The sequence below is a fragment of the Polypterus senegalus genome, chromosome 16 (assembly GCF_016835505.1).
Source record: "Polypterus senegalus isolate Bchr_013 chromosome 16, ASM1683550v1, whole genome shotgun sequence".
Classification (NCBI taxonomy): Eukaryota; Metazoa; Chordata; class Cladistia; order Polypteriformes; family Polypteridae; genus Polypterus; species Polypterus senegalus.
In genome coordinates, this window is record NC_053169.1 from 21,112,746 (window position 1) to 21,128,868 (window position 16,123).

Here is a 16,123-nt window from a genome sequence, read left to right on the forward strand (position 1 = left end):
TTTAAGAACCGCTGCCATAAAGCCTGCTTCTCAGACTCTGTCATTTTGAGGTGCCTTGCTCACCTCCTGTCTGTTTTTTGACTCCTGCCAAAGAAATATGGGCCCCCGTAATCCGGTATGAAAAAACCCGTCTTTTAAGGCGACTCTCAGTGTTCCTTCCTACTGTACTGCGTTCCTCAGTATCCTCCTATGTCTCAACCTCTTCTGTCTGGTGCTTCCTTCCATGATCTGTCAAAATCTGACTAAATAACCAAAGCAAAACGGACCAAAGAGACCAAAGCCAAGCTGACCAATCAGAGTGCTCAGAGGGAGCAGACACACACATACACACACATACACACACATACACAGAGTAGCTTTTTTATACAGTAGATTTCATACTGTATTATTTTCATGCAGATTGCATTTTACTATTAACTTTACTATATGCAGAGTTAATTGGTGACTCTGTATTGGCCTGGTATAAGTGAGTAAGTCCTGCCATGGACTGGCACACTGGCTGGGTTGGTTTTCGTCTTAACTGATGCTGCTATGGCAGAAGTTGGCTCTGAGCAGCCCTGAATTAAATTTAGTAGGTTGAGAAATGAATCAAAATATACTGAAAATTGAATAGATTAAGTTGTAAATGAACATAATTTATGCAAAGTAAGCTATTGTTGAAATCAAAGATCATTGCTAGTTATTAATCTGACACATTTGAAAAGTTTTATAATTGTATACTTGTATGTTAATGTTGCTTTGTCTTGTAGGTTTTACTAAGAAAAGAAAGTGTTGATGAAGAGCAAAATGTAGCAGGCAGTCCATCATCACCTGCGTCATGGCACACAACCGACACTGCAACGCCACATCACTTGGTGAGTAATTTGCTTCTTCACAAACTGATCCTTGTATTATTGGTAATCCATTGACAAAATATAGTAACATAGTGTTTCCAAATTGATAACACTTTTTAAACTAATTTATACACTATTAACATTGTTAAAGTGTTTTCAAGTCCAAGTTCAAATTAAAGTTGCTGGCCATGTGTGCACAGGACAATCAGATTCTGATTTGCATGTCTTCCACAGACTAGCAAATGTGTAATACAAAGAGCAGACAATGAATACAATAATAGATATATAGATATAAAGAAACACATCAAGCATGTTCATGTATACTGTATGAGAAACATTTGAGAAGCCTTATGACCTGAGAGTGTGATGGCTAATTGCCCCGTAAAGCTTGCCACAGCAAAGAAGGGACTGTGCAGAATGGCTGAGTTCTTTAAGAATACTCTTTGACTTTCTAAAGCAGCATGTGCTACATATGCCCTAAATTGCTTTGCGGCCCTGAGCTGTGCCATATCAGCATTTAATGTAGCCAATGAGGACAAGCTCTCCATAGGTTGGTAAGCACACATGGAGACATCTGGTTTTCCCTCACACGTATGCGGAAGTAAAGACATTGGTTTTAGACTTTGTGTTATGGCCCAGTAACCAGATTTTAGGTGAACATGCATGAAACGCACTCCAAATTGTGCTGAAGTCATGACTAATTTACTCTAAGCGAAATGAATTTCTGGAAACAGATATTTAAACTAGACTGTATTAGGAGGGAACAGAACAAAGACATGCAAGAAAGACAAAATAAAAATGTAGCCAAAAAATCTTAAATTGTAAAGGCTTTACAAAAAGAAAAAAAAAAATAAGCAAAAAAGCCAAGATTAAGCTGAAACAATCATACTGGAATTAAAGAATCACGAGTAAATGAAACTTGACAGAAATAAAGTAGCAGTGAGTTTGTATGATTTGCGTGACAGAGAGACAAAGGGTTATGATTGGGTTTTGTCAACTGTGTAAAGGATCACACACATGGATAGACGTCCAAGCTGAGACTGGTTCCTTTCTATTAACTGGCAGGGAGGCCAATGTGACAGAACAAGGGAGGGAGGCTTTGTTTCAAAACTATAGGCCTCCCCAACACACTAGATGGCAGCATCCCTGGGCTTCGCAACCCATTCTGCTACTCATCATGAATCACGGGGGTTTACCGACAAAAGCGCGATAGACATATGAGCCCCGACAAAACCACGACGGACAAATGAGCGCCGACAAACCCGCTAACTGGTTTTCGACAAATGCGCCCGACAAAATCGCAGAGAGGCCAAGAGAGTGGGACGCGTGCGCATTATGTACACATTATGTGCTAGGTTATAACTGTTATAACTGCTGATGGCATGCCGCGAACAAATAACTCAGTCGAGGGTTGGCATAACGCGTCATATACAAAGCGGAATTACCAGCAGTCAGGCAGCCAGCAAGTCTAAATACGCTCAACTATCAAGACGTCTTGCTGCAATTCTTCCTACATATGCAGGGCATGATTTTAAGGACTATCTGCGTGCCGTGCTGATGGCGTGCCGCGTCTCATAATATTGACTTCTAAAATAAACATTATTATATATGCTTTAAACTAGTAATTCATATTTAATGAAACTTTCGCGATTTTGTCGGCGCGATTTTGACGCCGCGTTTTAATCGGCGCTATTTTGACGGTGCTCATATGTCTATCACGCAAATGTCGGGTCACAAATCATGGTATTTGTAGTGCAGTGCTGCGGTGGGCTGGCACCCTACCCTGCCCAGGGTTTGTTCCTGCTTTGTGCCCTGTGTTGGCTGGGATTGTCTCCAGCAGACCCCCGTGACCCTGTATGAGGATATAGCGGGTTGGACAATGACTGATTGACTGACTGTAGTGCAGTCAGGCAGCCCTGCTGGGATCTGTGGGTGCCACTCGATGCTACAAGGAGTTGTACTCCCTGCTTTTCAGAACTTCCATCAGGCTATGCTGTGGCACCGGAAGTACTCCTGGGTCAGAGATAAAAGGAGCCGCTTGACTTTGTTTGGAAAGTTGGAGTCGTGAGAAAGAGGACAACACTTTAGGGAGGAAGTCAGAGTCTGGAGAGGAGTTAGAGAAAGAAGAGAAATCCTGGTTGTCGTTGTGATTGTCTTGATTGGAAGGTATTGTGGATAATAACTATCCTGGATTTTAACCTGTGACTTTGTGTGTCTTGAGGTTTGGGGCTCTGTGGTACCCCCAGTCTTCTACAACAACAACAACATTTATTTCTATAGCACATTTTCATAGAAATAATGGAGCTCAGGATGAAGAAAGAGAAAAAAGGACAAAGTAAGAATTAAAATAAGAGAATGCTAATTAACATGGAATAAAGTAAGATCCGATGGCCAGGGAGAACAGAAAAAACAAAAAAAAACTCCAGATGGCAGGAAAAAAAATAAAATCTGCAGGGGTTCCAAGGCCACGAGACCACCCAGCACCCACTAGGCATATTCTACGTAACATAAATAATCAGTCCTCATTGTATTCAGGGTCCTCATGGAAGGACTTGATTTGTATGATCCTACACATGTTTTGGGGTTTTTTACGTGTACTTTCTGATGTTACTTTTTCATTCTGTCATTTCCCTCTACCAGTTGTTCAATTTATTTGGTGCATTTTCGTTGCTTTTTTGTATTATAACGATCACCGCCATTTTGGACACCCATTGTTAGGATATCACCTCATGTTTCCAACAGCGTGTCCTCAGAGGTTGTGTCCCATGGTAATTGAAAAAATGCATTAAAAGGTTGTGCAACTGTCACTTCCTTATCCGAGTAGCAGATTCAAAACACTCTTCTAAGACCTCCGCTGTAAACTTTTCTCATCTGATTTTTTTGTAGTACTGACCTTTCCCTTTAACCTTTTTTTTATCTACTAGTGTTCACTAAACTTACTTGTCAGCTTGCTGATATCACACAAAGTAGCAGAGCGTTGGGCAATGTTACTAATTCAATTCAGGCTCAAACTTCATTAAGGTGAATGACAGCTGAAGAGCCCTCAGTTTTACTCCCAGTTCAGTAACTGCTTGTATGAAGTTTGTATGCTCTTCATCTGTTTGTGTGGGTTTTCCTGTGTGGTAAATTAACTGGTAAATACTGGGTGAACTGGTGTGAGAAAGATCGGGTAAGTGCAAGAATGTGGTCTATGATGGACCATCAGTGTTTACTTACTTCATGCTGGTGGGATAGCCTCTGGCTCACCGTGACCCTGAAATTGGATTTAGAAAATGACTGCTAATAATAATGACTATAAAACTTGCCATTCAGTAGTTAATTGATGTCTGCACAGTGAACGGAAAATATTAATAGGCTGACCCTTGATCTGAGTGTTGATTGAAATAGTAGGGAGAAGCACAAATGACTATAATTTCTAAGGACACTTAATATTTTAAAAGTAGATACAGACATTAATGTCACTTTTTTATAAGTCTCTTATTGAATCTATTGCTTTTATATGATAAGTGTGAAATACAGTATCTATTATATAAAAAAAAAAACTTTGGGACAAGATGAGACTTTTTCAGAGAGATAATTTCAAGTCCCGCAAGACGAGACTTTGTGTCAGGAGATGTATTGAAAATCTAACAGGCCCAAGTGGGTTATGGGTGGAAATAAAAGACAAAAACAGTAGAAGAAGAAAAAACAAAGAGTAGAAGACAAAGTAGAATGTTGTAATGAATTCAAACACGCTGGCGCGATACACATGCAGAGCAGGTTAGAGATTATCCATCCATCATCCAACCCGCTATATCTTAACTACAGTGTCACTGGGGTCTGCTGGAGCCAATCCCAGCCAATTTATGAAAGTACTAAAATTCAAAAGTCTCAAAAAACTGATTAGCATTAGCGGTAACAAACGGAAATTATTACTCAGTGAAATAACGGAACAGCGAAAAGAGATCAAATATATGGACACTAGCCATGTGCGCCCAACTACTTTGCGTGTGTTAAAGTTGTCTGTGAAGGGCTCCCTGTTTAAACGCGGCTGCCAGTCGTGAACTGGGCCCTTCGTCCCACAGCATTATGATTTTTTTATAAAGGAAACAAAATTACAAAAGAAAACCTTTGGATATTGATTCGATAGGAATGGCGTACTCGGAATCACTGTCCGAATAGTAATTATGTGGGGGTGTAGCAGCATTTCTGCTTCTGTCCGTTCACAGTCCGTCTCGATTTCACGACGCTGTCGTTTCCTCTCACGATGTCTTCTCAACCTTTCTCTAATTTCGCAGGTTGCTTTGTGGCAATCCAAAGAGTAAGGCAATATACACGGAGCAATGGTTATAAAAAGGGGACACATAGGTATCCAGGCTCTTTAAAGCATAAATAGGGATCACTTCACTGACATGTGAGCAAGCCACGGTACAACTGTGAGACGCAGCACTCGCCGGCTACAACGTAACAATAATAATTTCGGGAAGGTGCTGTTACGTTGTCATTCATTTTCCCCACTGTCTTTCTTTCATTCATATGTTACGTAGGCACGTACCTTTTATCTTCGGCAATCTCATTCTCTAACCAGGCCTCAGAAGGTAACCAGCGTAACACCGTCCACCACCCCTTTCATTATTCCGGTACATTGTTGACATCCGTGAGTAACAACAACGTACTAAACTGGACGGTGGTCTACGCATGCGTGGAATTCTCGGACAAAGATCAAGATCTAAATGAAGATCTCTTTAATTAATTTAAAGCACAACAATTTGTTAAGTTTGAATGTCTGTGTTTTGAGGTGTGACTGGAGTACTACAGTCTTCAGTAGTATAAGCCTGGAGGAGATTCTTAATGCAATGCCTATGTTTTAGCTGTCTCTCTACTGTCATCTAGTGCTGCTTCTTCTAATTCATTCACAGTCAAACAAAGATCAAGATCCAAATGAAGATTATATATAGAGATAGGTGATATGACAGAAATGTGTAGATATTGTTTGGCTTTAAACTTTAAGTTGGAGACTTGTAGATCGTCTAAGTCATGTTGCCATCAGGGAAAAGTAGTGTTTCTTCCCAATGAAGAAGAATTCAAAGATTTGTCATTTGGTGGAAGTGAAATCCACAAACACTACAGGCAAAATATCCAAATCTACAATAATCTGTTCGCATTCGCATCATTCAATGTTCAAAATGTAGATTTACACGATTTCAGACCATACGTTATGAGAATCTGTGGTCCCGCAACAATTAAAGCAAGTTTAACTTCAAAGAAACCACAATTCGGTCAGGTTTATATTTATCATCACAGTGAAGAGATGCAACATAGAATCAAAAGAGTTAAACAATCGGTTGTATTTGAAATTCTACAGCCAATAATGGATATAATCTATACGTCCAAAGGTTTCGCACTTTACATGAAATGTATCTGAAAAATATGGACAAAGAAGTTTTCTTGGATTTCTATATGAATCCGAAAGATCACGCTCGCATATATAATAAACAAACGTGTGACAAATTGTCAGCGATAATAGTTTCAAAAGACGGAGATATCAAAGACAGAGTTGATATTCGTGTTTATTCAAAAGCACAGCACAATTTGTCGCAAGAGGCAGATCCGTGACATGACTAGCGCGTAGGACCCGCACAGGGATTGGCAAATGAAGCGAGCCCCCTATTTTTTAAGAATAAAATCTTTTTTAATCACAAATCTGTAATAAAATGACCGACGTTCCCCAGTTGTCTAACTGTGAGTTTCATCACAAGCAATTTACAAGGAATTTGATTCTTCCAGATAGCCGCCATCCTTTGTTTTGAAGTTATTTACATGGGAGTTTAGATTTAAATTCTTAACACTTAAGAGCAACAGATTTAAGAACTCTTCTGCTCATAATAATTTGTGCACTTAAAATGCTAGTATTAGGAACTCAGTTTAACTCAAAAGTATTAGGAACTCAGTTTAACTCAAAAGTATTAGGAACTCAGTTTAACTCAAACTTATTACAATATACTCCACTGTTAAGAGCTGAACATGTACATCTGCAGGAATCCTTGTTGAGTATGTGTTCTGATTCTTGTCTCTTGGTTTAGTTTCTTGTATTTGTGGAACACGTTTTAGGTGTGTTTGCATGTAATGCAAGTGGTACCTGCTGAGGTAGCAGCAAGTCACTTCACCTGCCTGTGTGCCAACTAGAAAAACGAAAGAAATGTAACCAACTCTCAAATGTTGTAAGGTGCCTTGGTGTCAGCCATATAGTAAGTACTATGTTTTCTGGAGGGCGGCATGGTGGAGCAGTGGGTAGCACTGCTGCCTTGCAGTTAGGAGACCTGTGTTTGCTTCACGGGTTGTCCCTGCGTGGAGTTTGCATGTTCTGCGTGGGTTTCCTCCCACAGTCCAAAGACATGCAGGTTAGGTGTACTGGCGATCCTAAATTGTCCCTAGTGTGTGTTTGGTATGTGTGTGTGTGTGTGCACCCTGCCCAGGGATTTGCTCCTGCCTTGCACCCTGTGCTGGCTGGGATTGGCTCCAGCAGACCCCTGTGACCCTGTAGTTAGGATATAGTGGGTTGGATAATGGATGGATGTTTTCTGGAGTCACTCTCCATTGCTTTTAGTGAAATTTCTACTGGGACACTCCATACACCTATAAAGCCTACAACTCCCCGGCAGCACATGTCTTTCAACAATGGTGTGTGTGCACTTGTCTCACTGGTGTGGTTTCTCTCTCACTCTCTTTTGCTTGTTCCGGATTTTGTCCTATGCCATTCTGTTGACACTAGTGCCCCCATAAGTCTTCTCCTACTGCATAAACAACAAGCAGTCCTAATGTTTAGGAAAGGTGGCTGTGATATTTGATTATAATTTGATATTGTCATTGACTTTGTAAAGCCCGAGTTTCCATTTTCCTGGCTGATCCTTGGGTTGGGTGACAGTAGAACACAGACTTGCTGGAAGTCTAGAGGATTTAGGACAGAGTGACCTTGATTCACGAGAGTCAACAAAAACCAGCAAAAGGAATTATACCAACCATTAAATACAATGAAAGAAAATGTTCTTAAATGAGATCCTTGTGTGGTTTTAGCCCGAGTAAAAATCATGTGGTAACTGCCGTGTCAACAAAAATCTTTATAGTATTTTTAGATGTGCTTTTTAGTAACTGCTTATTTTCTAATTGTTTGGTCATGTAGCATGGCAAATAGTTTATTGATTCCAATATACTGGAGATGGAGGCATCCTGCCAAAATAAATCAAATTTGCACCTACCATGTAAAGGAAGGGAAAGCTGTTAGTAAAACAATTTCATTGTAAGATCTTTCAGTTGTCTTTCAGTTTATTGAATGGCAGTTCTTCTAAGAAACTAGAAAAGATGGACTCAAAACCATTTAGTAACAGAAACATCATTTGTTTTTCATGAATTACTTTCTAAGCTGTGTGTGTTCAGCTACAGCCGGCCGTACATATGATAATGGTCTCTTGGAATTTAGGAAGTGATGTCATGTGTGCTGCCACCAAACCCCAATGAGCAATTACTTGAAATCTTGCACACATATTCGTTCTCTCCCTCACACACAGAGGGAAAACATCCGTGCCTTTTAGGTTTAAAAATGAAGGGATAATAGAAGTTGAAAGAAACGGATTGCTGTTTGATGTCTGCAAATCATAGCAGCTACCTGAAACAGAAGGAAAGTAGCCTATAACATGGCTGATTTGTATTGTAGATGAAAGCTTTTTAGAAGAAACTTGACACACAGCCAAATTTAGATAGATAGATAGATAGATAGATAGATAGATAGATAGATAGATAGATAGATAGATAGATAGATAGATAGATAGATAGATAGATAGATAGATAGATAGATAGATAGATAGATAGATAGATAGATAGATAGATAGATAGATAGATAGATAGATAGATAGATACTTTATTAATCCCAAGGGGAAATTCACATAATCCAGCAGCAGCATACTGATACAAAAAACAATATTAAATTAAAGAGTGATAAAAATGCAGGTAAAAACAGACAATAACTTTGTATAATGTTAACGTTAACGTTTTGGAATTGAAGAGTCGCATAGTGTTGGGGAGGAACGATCTCCTCAGTCTGTCAGTGGAGCAGGACGGTGACAGCAGTCTGTCGCTGAAGTTGCTCCTCTGTCTGGAGATGATTCTGTTCAGTGGATTCTCCATGATTGACAGGAGTCTGCTAATCACCCATCGCTCTGCCACGTATGCCAAACTGTCCAGCTACGTGCCTACAATAGAGCCTTCCTTCCTCACCAGTTTGTCCAGGCGTGAGGCGTCCTTCTTCTTTATGCTGCCTCCCCAGCACACCACCGCGTAGAAGAGGGCGCCACAACCGTCTGATAGAACATCTGCAGCATCTTATTGCAGATGTTGAAAGACGCCAGCCTTCTAAGGAAGTATAGTCGTCTCTCTCTGTGTGTCAGTATCATAGGCATATTTGGGGACAAATGCCCACACTATCTGTAAAAGGGTGCCTTTGTTCCCACCACATAAAAAAATTCATTACACGGACCTTTTCACATCCAGCTTTTTCCCTAAATTATAAACCTCCCCAGTACCACTTGCTCCGTGTACCTAGCACTTTCATATGAATCATATAAATAAGAAGAGCACCACATAAAAGAAGGTATTATATACCCATATGCCATTAGCACCACCAGCTACTGCATATTACCACATATTCCTAAAACATTTGGAAAGGAAACTTTACACTCTAATTAATATTCAAGATTGTATCATTGAATCCTTAATTAATTTCATTCTCAGTCTGCATTGAGGATATTATGCTATCTTATAAATACTATGCTCACTCTGCCACATGGTGGTGCAGTAGATGCTGCTGCCTTCTCATTATAGGGAATTCAATTTAAGTCATAAATTTCTATGCACATTCTTAGTGGACTTTTTCTGTCTTTATCCCAAAGATGTGTAAAAACATTGATTGTAATCCCAACTTGGTCCCATATGGTTGAAGGTATACCAAAATGGGCTTGAGTGTGTACTGATGAAGCAAATTAAGTGACTCTGGAAAATGGATGGGTGTATCTACAATTACATTGTAATGAACTGCTGCTCCCGTCCATTCATGGGTGTGTTTTTTATTACTTAAATTGACTTTACTCAAAATAGGTTTTAAGGATTTACAAATCAATTTCTAGTACAACCAATTTTTTGGCTGTCACGTTAAGGTCATTAAAGGCCTTTAATGACCTCTTGGGCACGGCCATCAGCAGTGTGTCTGTTTGCGGAGAGACTGTCGACCTTGTCGAGAGGTTTACTTACCTTGGCAGTGACATTCATGTCTCTGGTGACTCTTCCTATGAAGTCAGTAGACAGATTGGGAGAGCATAAGGTCACTGGAAAGAGGTGTGTGGCGCTCCCGATATCTATGCAAAAGGACGAAGGTCCAAGTCTTTAGAGTCCTGGTGCTTCCTGTCTTGCTATATGGTTGTGAGACATGGACGCTATCCAGTGACCTGAGACGAAGACTGGACTCCTTTGGTGTTGTGCCTCTCTGGAAAATCCTTGGGTACCATTGGTTTGACTCGAATGAGTGGTTACTCACGGAGTCTCAAATGAGGCACATTACTGGCATTGTGAGGGAGGACGAGTTATGGCACTACAGCAATATGGAGCGTTTCTCCAAGGGTGATCCGGCTCGTAAGATGCTCATTGTTGGGGACCCGAGTGGCTGGACCAGGCCAAGGGATCACCCACGTAACACCTGGCTGCTGCAGATAGAGGGTGGGACTGGATGGGGGGTTGCCAACCAAGATCCTGAGTCATTTCGTCGTGTAATGGGTGCGGCAACACGTTATACCAGTGCATGCTCCCTGACTTGACTTGACATTAAGAAGTAAAATATTCATAGGCCTATAAAGAATAAAAATGGATTTTAACCACCATTTACAGAAATCATTTTTAGTGCATATTACAATTACCTAATTTTCCAAAATGAATATGTTTTAAGATTAAAAAAGTGATTTTTTATGAAAAGTTACCATTACACAGCTACTTGATTCAAGTGACAATAAGTGTATTTGTAAGCTTTACACATCTATTTCTAGTACAAGTGACGTAATTTGTTGGGTTGTCATAAAGACTTGATTAATTATGTTTATAAAAACCAAATGAATTTCACTGGTAATCATGTAAGGATGCAGTGTTGCCATATCAGATGATTTTTTTATATACTCAGCAAAAAAAGAAGCGTCCCTTTTTCAGGACAATGTATTTCAACAATAATGTTTTAAAAATCCAAATAACTTTACAGATCTTCATTATAAAGGGTTTAAACAATGTTTTCCATGCATGTTCAATTAACCATAATCAATTAATTAACATGCACCTGTGGAATGGTCGTTAAGACCCTAACAGCTTACAGAAAGTAGGCATTTAAGGTCACAGTTCTAAAAACGCAGGACACTAAAGAGACTTGTCTACCGACTGTGAAAAACACCCAAAGAAAGATGCCCAGGGTCCCTGCTCATCTGCGTGAACGTGCATTAGGCATGCTGCAGGGAGGCATGAGGACTGCTGATGTGGCTAGGGCAATAAATTGCCATGTCCGCACTGTGAGACGCCTAAGACAGCGCTACAGGGAGACAGGAAGGACAGCTGATCATCCTCGCAGTGGAAGAGCCCGGATCTCAATCCCATTGAGCACGTCTGGGACCTGTTGGATCGCAGGGTGAGGGCTAGGGCCATTCCCCCCAGAAATGTCCAGGAACTTGCAGGTGTCTTGGTGGAAGAGTGGAGTAACATCTCACAGCAAGAACTGACAAATCTGGTCCAGTCCATGAGGAGGAGATGCACTGCAGTACTTCAAGCAGCTGGTGGCCACACCACATACTGACTGGTACTTTTGATTTTGAGTCTCCCTTCATTCAGGGACACATTGTGAAACATTTTTAGTTTATGTCTTATGGTGTTGACTCTTTTACTGTTCATACAAATATTTACACATTAAGTTTACTGAAAGTAAAAACAGTTGAAAGTCAGAGGACGTTTCTTTTTTTTTTTGCTGAGTATATATATTTTCCAGTGGTGGAAAAGAGGATTTCACATAGAACTATTTTTGGGAAGTTTACCAGAATGTTCAAGATGTTTTAGGTTATTTGTGGTGACAAAATATGCCTTATTAGCATAAGCTGTGTTAATTTGCACTGAGCGACCGCCCCTTTTATGACGACACCGCAGAGTTTTAGCAATCTTCGGCCATTTGTCTAGCATCAGAGAAAGACAAAGATTTGACATAACAGTAATTTAAGTGTCAAGGACTTGTGCAGTTATAAAAGTGGCTTTGAGCACATTTTGTCTTCAGAAATCTGGCAAATCCATCGCACACCCTAAGCCACATGAGCAGGCTTTTTCACTTGTGGCGACAGGAGATGATTTAATGAGTTAATTACCTAGGTGGCTACTTGGCAATTTCATTTAATAATGATGATGTGGTTGTGGTTACTAATTAGACAACTTACCAATTTAATTAAAATGTTAAAATGAAAAACAAAGATTTATTTTTTTTTGGGGGTTATGTAATTGATTTGAAATTAATATGCAATGCAAGAGTGTGCAATCAACATATATCGATTTTGTTAACGTTCAGTAATTTGGTTTAATAAAACCAGCAGAGCCCTGTGACCTTGTGTTAGGATATAAGAGGTTGGATGATTACTGACAGACTGAATATTGTTTTACATTTACAGTTGTTAGTTTATATAAGTCTGTGTAACTCAAATACAAGGACTCATGTCACAAAAGAAAAAACATTTTTGCTTAGATTTATGCCATATTGTGATCAGGAATATTAAAAATCTCCTCAGCTACTGTTTAAGCTTAAAACATACTGCTCTGTTTCTCAAGATACAGATTGTGCTACATGTGCAGCTGTATATTCTTCAGCCAATACAAATAATATTAAGCACTTTAAGCCTCCTTTACTTGAGTTACCCCCCGGACTTAACATAATATTCTTGCAGGGGTGGGTAGAGTAGCCAAAAATTGTACTCAAGTAAGAGTAGCGTTACTTCCAAATAATATTACTTAAGTAGAAGTAAAAAGTAGTCATCCAAAAAATGACTCAAGTAAGAGTAAAAAAAGTATTTGGTGAAAAGACTACTCAAGTACTGAGTAACTGTTTGATCATAATCATTTATTTTTTAGAAATGTAATAAGACAGACAAAAATATAAAATAATGTGCAAATTCTGCTATTTCCAAATAATAAAATAAAAAATGAGTACAAATAAATCACATCTTTACAAAATAAAGATGCACAAATAACACAACAAAGCTTTTGAAGCCGATACCTCCAGCAGGGGTCCCCAGCTCCGGTCCTGGAGGGCCCCAGTGGCTGCAGTCTTTCATTCTGACCCTTTTCTTAATTAGTGACCTGTTTTTTGCTCTTTTGAATTCATTTCATTTGTCTTGCTCTTGAAGACTCAGACCCCATAATTGTTTCTTTTTCCTTAATTAGCAGCCAAACAATGATAAGATACAGAATGAACCAAAACATGAGCAGCAAACGGTGTCGATCATACAGTACCTGAAAGTAAACAAAGGTGAAGGTCTCAGGAATGTTGATCTGCCCCAAAACATTTTAATAGTGCTCTTAGAAAAGAGAAGATCAACCTTTGATTAATTGTCTGCTATTGCACGATGAGAGCAGCAACAAGCCCTGGAATTAAAGAATGGGTTTAATTAACAACAAGAATCGGCGCCTAATTAATTGAGAGTGAAAGTGGTTGGCGTTTGAGGCCCTGACTTAGTTGCTCTTCTGTTGGCTCACTCGCTTCACATTTCATTTCTGTTTGGGTGCCAGTTAAGGAAAGAAATGAAGCAATTCAGATGAACGATGAAGAAATTCAAGGAAACAAATCTTAAAAAACAAGTCAATTAAAATGGATTCAAAAGAAGTTATTTAGCAGCAAAAACACGTCACTAATTAAGAAAAGGGTTAGGATGAAAACATGTAGCTACTGGTGCCCTCCAGGACCGGAGTTGGGGACCCCTGACCTACAGTAGGTAACATGTGTGTTTGAACAGTGCAAACTACTTACAGTGACGAGATATCCTGTACACTGACAGTATAATGCTGCATAGTCACTTGCCCTCCAAATAGCACAGCTGATAGAAAATAACATTAGAACAAGGCAGCTTGTGCACGAACAACAAGTCTCACTTTACCTTGACTGTCTGTGTCTGTGCGTGTTTGGTTAAAACGTTCTTGTTCTTCACTCAGTCAAGTGATGGTTAAGCTTCAGCAGGAGTTGGCTCTCAAGGTTCCTGCAGTGTAGCTGTGACTGTTTAGCAGTGACCAGGAGCCCCGTGTGGCTAAAAAGTCTCTCGCAGGCTGCAAGACGCAGGAAGTTTGTGTGCGGTCATGTGACTGCATGGCTACGTCTGATTGGTGAAACAGTCATGCAGTAGATCCAGTGGCAACTTCTCTCTTGCAAAAATATAGTTTAACGTATAAATGAAAAAAAGTAACGCGTCAAGTGTTGCCCAATGTAGCGGAGTAAGAGTAGCGTTTGTTCTTGACAAATGTACTCAAGTAAAAGTAAAAAGTATTGTAGCAACCCGTGGTTGAGTATTGAAGTTTTCGGAGCCGAACTCTGCTGTGCACTTCCCCCAAGCTGGTCGGCCAGCGGAATGCCACCGTCATGCACGCAGCTGTGCCCAGCTCATTAAGTAGGCGAGCACTCGTGTCCCATACACCGCACGACTCCGAGTGTCTCCGTAATAATTGCATAGATGAAATCTAGCAACACACGGCTCTGTCCTTTTGTATCTCTTTATTAGAGCAGATAGTCAGAAACAAAGCTCTACATATTACAAGGCCATTGCCAAGGTCATTTCTGAAGACATCTTTCTCATTGATGGTAACTGTTACACTTATTATACTTGGGCTACAAATGTCCCAAACCCCCCAAGCAACTGCAACACAATACACATATACATTCCCAATACAAAAGGAAATCGACTGCCTTGCTTGCCCAGCGCAAACAGTGAACGTTACAGAATTACCCACAATGCACCACGCCGCCAGCGCTGACTGCCGGTCATTACAGTATGGTGCAGTAAAACAACTCGTAGAAGTACAATTTTTTTTAAAAAGTTACTCAAGTAAATGTAACAGACTAAATGTAACTCGTTACTACCCACCTCTGTATTCTTGTAATTGTGATAAAGGCGCTATATACTGTAGTGCCCAACCCGGCACAGACTGACGCCGAGGCACGTGTAAAATCACACAGGTTTTTTATTTTCTCTTCAGCCGTGGGGCACGTCTTCCCCGTGTCCCACAGTCCCAACACAGTCCCAAGCACTTTAAACAGAGCACAAACAACCCTTCCTCTGCCACCACCACTCCTCCCAGGCAACCTCGTCCTCTTCCTCCCGATTCTGGCCATTGAGTGATAAAGGCCGGCCCATTTTATAGGTGGGGCTGATGACTTGTCCAGCCAGGTTCTTGAGACTCGGCAGCACCCCCTAGCAGCCATCCCAGCTCCCAACCAGGCTGTGGAAGACACCATCTCCCATGGAGCCAGGTGGGAGGCTGGGGAATCATCGTCGGCCCGGGAGGCTGCCACCAAGCGTTCCAGGGGAGGAATTGAGCTGTCCAAAGTTGCTCCCCCAGAACATACATAGCAGGGGCTTCCCGGCCGGGCATGGAACCCAGCCGTCCATCACATAATGCACTTTCTAAAACAATGGGTCATGGACCAGTTTGTGATGAGTTGTCACATGACTCTGTATTAAAATTAGCCTAGTTCATTAAAGTTCGAATTCTGTGGCCAATGATATATTGCATTCCACGTACCATTCTATTTATTTGAGATCTGAGACATAGCATAATGAATAAAAAACCCCTTTGACACATCACATAGTTTTTGTTTCTATGATACGAAAATGTAATAAACATTGTCCGCTACATCACCACACCTCTCACAATCTGAGAAAATGATCAAACTGAGATAACTGACAATTAAAGATAATTATAAGAAAAGAGAAGAGAGGAGGGAATGGCTCAGATAAGCCTGCTAGGAGAAGGAATGATGGTGCTAGTTTGAAATGTTGAAATGAAAACAGTGAGTGTAGCACAAGGATGTGGCTTTTTTGGGGTGTTGTTGGGGGATGAATCAATAGGGTGGGGGTATATATAGTGCCATGGCAGCATTGTACTTGAAATACTCTTTCAGTAGCCATAGACAACATCACATTTACTGCGTACATTGAATCCAAATGTGTGACAGAGATGCAAAGAAGATTTTAACATCACAATGGAAGACT

The 16,123-nt window shown here is 40.4% G+C and overlaps 1 protein-coding gene across 6 annotated transcripts in view; it reads left to right on the top strand.

Moving 5' to 3' along the window:
- The window catches only part of LOC120516555 (spectrin beta chain, non-erythrocytic 1), a 256,791-nt gene that overhangs the window by 13,263 nt on the left and 227,405 nt on the right, over positions 1-16,123 (top strand). For all 6 annotated transcript variants that reach the window (XM_039738310.1, XM_039738308.1, XM_039738311.1 and 3 more), the window contains exon 2: positions 750-854. In XM_039738310.1, coding sequence (XP_039594244.1) covers positions 750-854 — 105 coding nt within the window. The remainder of the gene's footprint in view (positions 1-749; positions 855-16,123) is intronic.